Below are 4,486 nucleotides of genomic sequence, written 5' to 3' on the forward strand. Positions count from 1 at the left end.
CCAGCGAGTTTGTTTATAATCTCAGAAAGCATCAAAGAAGAGCAGCAGGTCGTCCCAACTCCTATGGATAGGAACCGTTTCAATCTTGTCTTTTTAGAGCCTGGGAGCGTACTAGTTAATTGTCAGGGTTCTCCTTTAGAATGTCTGCAATGCGGAGTCCCCATAGAGGGGCTGAATGAGAATAATTTTTTTTGAGCGAGGCCGCCGTTTATATGGTGAAGCTGTCCTTGAAATTGATTCACTACCTATACCATACGAAGTGAAACCAGTTGTGTCCGATGCTTGGGCTGATTTAAACTGTGGTAAGATCTCGCTAGCTATACCTCTCGAAGAGTCTATATATATATATATATATATATTTGATTAGATTTCATCTGATTTCAAACTATGCATTGATATTTCTTTCGTTGTGGCAGAGGGTAACACAGGCGTGTTCTGGGACGTGGTTGATTTCCCAATCCACGTTCTACATTCTCCTGCTTTGACTTCTGACCTGATCAAATCAGGTCTTCGTCGACAGAGTTGCTGTAATGGTTCTGTGTCAATCCGGTTGTACGACGTCGAAGATGAGATGAAACAAGATCTGATAGATGAATATGAGGCTACCGGAATCAGTTATAATCTCGTACCCGAAGGTAGTGTGAAATAATTCCTCCTTTACCTAATTATCCCTCGTCCTCTTACTATGTAAATCTAAAATCTAGATACCTGTTGATGATATATGTGTATAGTTGCTGAGGCGCATGGATATGCTAGAGATCATAAGATGTTAGTGGACATTCTTCGGTGGGCAGTGGACAATCCTCCAAACTCCAAGTTGATCGTGCTCTCTAAACACTTGGATGAAAGTTCTCTCTCTTGTATTCAAGGTTTGCAGGATACAGGTTACAGCTATGTTGTCTTAGTAGACACACCTGCGCGCTCAGCATGGCTTTCGTGCGGCTAATGTATTGCTGATGTTTTATGTTAATAGTGGGTGTACTTTGTTTCTGACCAGATTTTCTTTCTCACTCTTGCTAGAATAGTGAAGTTAAACATCGTCGATTTGATTGGCGCAAGTCTCTCCATTTTCCAGCAAATATTTCATCTCGTAAATTCTCTAATAAGTAGAAGGATATTATAGTATATATCCAACTACACGAGTTAACTCATTATAAAATACAAGGTTGTCACTCTTCACAAATCTAGAGATACAAAGTTGTCTCTCTGATTTTCTCTAGCTGCTCACTAGCTCACCTCTAGAAATATATATATAGCTCTATCTGCTCCTCTCACCAAACTATCGGATCTCGATTGACAAATTAGTTGTGTGAGACGAAGCGAAGAAGAAACTTATCTATCGATTTCATTTCAGTTGCTTGACCAAACTGTCTCATAGCTCTATCTATCTTTAATTGTCTTGGTTTGGTCTTCTTTGTCCGACAGCGAAGAAAACAGCTTTCTCTCCGTTGACTTTAAACCAGCCGGTTAGCTTTCTTTTAACGCTATATTTATTGAATATCTAAGATAAAATTTTGGTTTAGTATGCGATTATTACTAATCATCGAAAATATCCATAGCCAAAATTTGGGACGTATATATGGTTCACTCGTTTGATAATGTTGTACTGTTTGGAATCTTTCATATGTTGTTATCAGGTCTTTTTTTGGAATCCGATTCATAAAAAAAAAAAAAAAAGTAAATCCAGTCCACACTGAGTGTATGTGTGTGTATATCTCTGCGTCATCACTTTTATAGATGTGTACCGTACACATCAAACACTAAAATACAGGAAGCATCTCAGTATTTTTACATGGATCTGCTTAAAACTAAGTTTTATTAATTTACCTAAATTAATTTATTATTATCAAAATAAAACTGCAAAACAGAAAATAATAAAATGAAAACCAATAATTTGAAACCGAAGTTTCCACTCTTTTTATTTGTTAAATAAAATAAAGATACCGTGTAAATGTTTGACTAGCCCAAAAAGAGAGAGAGAGAAAGAGAGGGATGAATGAGTAGCAACGAGTCAAATTGTCTGAGACAAGAATAAATTCTCTTGTTTTCCCTTTTTCAGCTTTTTTCTAATTATAGTTTTCATTTTTTTTGTAATGAATATTCAATCTTTTGGTCACAAAATAATAAAAGCGACAGACCAAAAAAAAAGGGAAAGAGAGTGAAGTAGTGTGAGCAGGTGAGAACCCAACCAAACTCCTCTGTCAATCAATAAAACCTCTCAAAGTTGGAACCTTTCAAAGCTTTTGTCTTCTTCTTCACAGTCACCGCTCCTTGACTTGACCAACAACGATGCTCTGTATCAAAGCCGAAGCTCTTCATGAAGAAGATCATCACACCCCTGCTGCTTCCTCTTCTTCTTCTTCTCCTACCACCGATCGTAGCACCGCCAATGCCACTTTTCGTCTTCCTATCAATTGGTTTCTCTCTCTCTCTCTCCTCTCTCTATTCTAAATCTACTTCTGCTTCTTCTTCAACAATGCTCGCGATTTGTTTTTTTTGGTTTGCTGATGTGTTCCGTTACAGGGGAAGCTCGATCCGGAGGTATTTGAAGAAGTCTGGTACATTTTCAAGAAGATCTTACTCCTCTGGAGATGGCTCTTTGTATTTTCCTGATCTCGATGTAATGTTGCCTCTTTCTCTCTTTATATACACCTTTCACTTTTATCTTTTTTTCTTGGTTAGTATGCTCTAAATCTAGGGTTTCAAGGGGTTTAAGGTCACACCAAATGTTTGAATTTGCTTTCTTTCATGTTTTTTGGCAGCAGGAAAGCAAGATGCTTGATCAAACTAGTAGTAGATTTGAAGGAAAGAGCAAGTTATGGTACAAATGTGAGCTTGAACAAGATGTAAGTGAGTCAGATCCCACACCACACACTATCTTGTGAAGTCATCTGCTAGCTTTTTGTTTGTCACTTCTTAGAAGTTTTCTCATCTATACAGCTACGATTACATTTAAAGAAACCATAGGAAAAGATTGATATTCTTATGTTTCATCCTTGATGTACTACTGGTACTAGATTGTTAATGATATTTGGGATTGGTACAGGTCAAGAGACTGCAGCAGCAGTTACAAGAGGAGATCAACTTACGGTTAGCTCTAACAAGCGCAGTTGAGCATTCTAGTTCTCCGTTCATGGATTCGCCTTGTGAACTTCCAGATAAGGTCAATCCTTTCTCCATTCTATGTTGTTTTCCCTATTGAATTTCTTACATAACATTATAAGAAATTTACAGGCACAAGAGCTTTTGGACAGCTTAGCAATACTGGAAATCACGGTGTCGAAGCTTGAGCAAGAATCAGTTTCCTTGAGATATCTACTTAGGCAAGAGAAAAACGAGCGGCGTCTCACTGAGATTCTACAAAAGAAGTCTCATTATTCTGCACCCTCAAAGTTCACTGGTGCCCAAAGTTTCCCTAACAAGTTGGTATGACTCTGTTTTAAGTTTTGACCATTTGTTTTGGTTATAGTGTCTAAACAGACTATTCCTTCTGATACCACAGGTGACAAGGAAAAAAGAGTATAAACAAGTGGTTTCTGTGGATAGTACTGAAGCTTTACAAGTAGAATGAAGAAGGAAAGAGTGATTAATTTGATCTTAGGCATAGCCATATTGGCTGATCAACTCCATGAGCTAAAAATCTTTCTTCTCTGAGTCAAAGAGATTTGTAAGTGTCTTCTGGCTTCTGGTGCTAGAATCGCCTTTCAGACTCACCCGAGCTGGTCCTTGAACATCTCTCCATCAAGAACTCTTAAATCTAAGGAAGGATTCACAGATCTTTTTACTCGGTGCTTAGCAAATGTGGCAAAATTAGATAAGGTAATGTGGGGTAAGGTTGATAGGACAGTTTATGCCCCTGCAGGAGCAGCAATTAGGAGCTTGTATTCTGTTTTTAAACATAATGCATTGTGTGGTAGGGTTTATAACCACTAAGGGGATTATTGGTTGTATAAGTCGTGCCCCTTTGATTTATAGTAGAGTAGATAAGTCTTCACCCCTCTGGCCTCTGGTGCAAGAATCGCCTTTCAGACTCACCGAGCTGGTCCCTGATCCAGTGTAATCATATGAGTTTATCATAGTTGATTAGTTGTAACAAAACAACCATATTAATATCAAAACCAAAGAGCATACACATAAAAAAGGCCACAAAAACATAACACAAAACAAATCTTGAAGGCCCATCAAAATCGTAAACCGGCCCTGCTCTGTTTTTTCGACTTAGCAAAAAAATGGTGGTGAGTGATATCCGATTTTAAGCACGGACTACTGCAAAACGATAAGATAAGAAGAAGATAAGGTTTTGACGTTTTGTTATTAAAAATGTTAAAGAAATCTTAAAGATTTGTTCCCATCGTTATATAAGGGGTAGTAATAATTATACACGTAATTAACAGTGCTTAGTAGTAAGTTGATACGCCATGCCTACTTTTTCAGGTTATTTTTACATCCTTGTCTCTATTTATATGTTTGAAGGTTACACTTGGGA

At 37.7% G+C, this 4,486-nt stretch overlaps 2 protein-coding genes across 4 annotated transcripts; both read left to right on the forward strand.

Annotated features, from left to right (window-relative positions):
- Positions 10-1,044, forward strand: LOC104716849. The gene is made up of 3 exons (XM_010434307.2): positions 10-302; positions 417-635; positions 732-1,044. Exons 1-3 carry the CDS (start codon positions 176-178, stop codon positions 944-946), a joined length of 561 nt encoding a protein of 186 aa, XP_010432609.1. The 5' UTR covers positions 10-175; the 3' UTR covers positions 947-1,044.
- Positions 2,092-3,998, forward strand: LOC104716851 (rho GTPase-activating protein 6-like). 3 transcript variants are annotated; one of them, XM_010434310.2, is made up of 6 exons: positions 2,092-2,417; positions 2,524-2,620; positions 2,763-2,846; positions 3,047-3,163; positions 3,235-3,422; positions 3,503-3,998. In XM_010434310.2, the coding sequence occupies exons 1-6, from the start codon at positions 2,290-2,292 to the stop codon at positions 3,504-3,506; spliced, it is 618 nt and encodes a 205-aa protein (XP_010432612.1). In that variant the 5' UTR covers positions 2,092-2,289; the 3' UTR covers positions 3,507-3,998. The 3 variants fall into 3 exon arrangements, with proteins under 3 accessions (XP_010432612.1, XP_010432611.1, XP_010432610.1); XM_010434309.2 differs by having other exon boundaries at positions 2,094-2,417; positions 2,766-2,846; positions 3,235-3,426; XM_010434308.2 differs by having other exon boundaries at positions 2,096-2,417; positions 3,235-3,426.

The sequence above is a fragment of the Camelina sativa genome, chromosome 10 (assembly GCF_000633955.1).
Source record: "Camelina sativa cultivar DH55 chromosome 10, Cs, whole genome shotgun sequence".
NCBI classification, from domain to species: domain Eukaryota; kingdom Viridiplantae; phylum Streptophyta; class Magnoliopsida; order Brassicales; family Brassicaceae; genus Camelina; species Camelina sativa.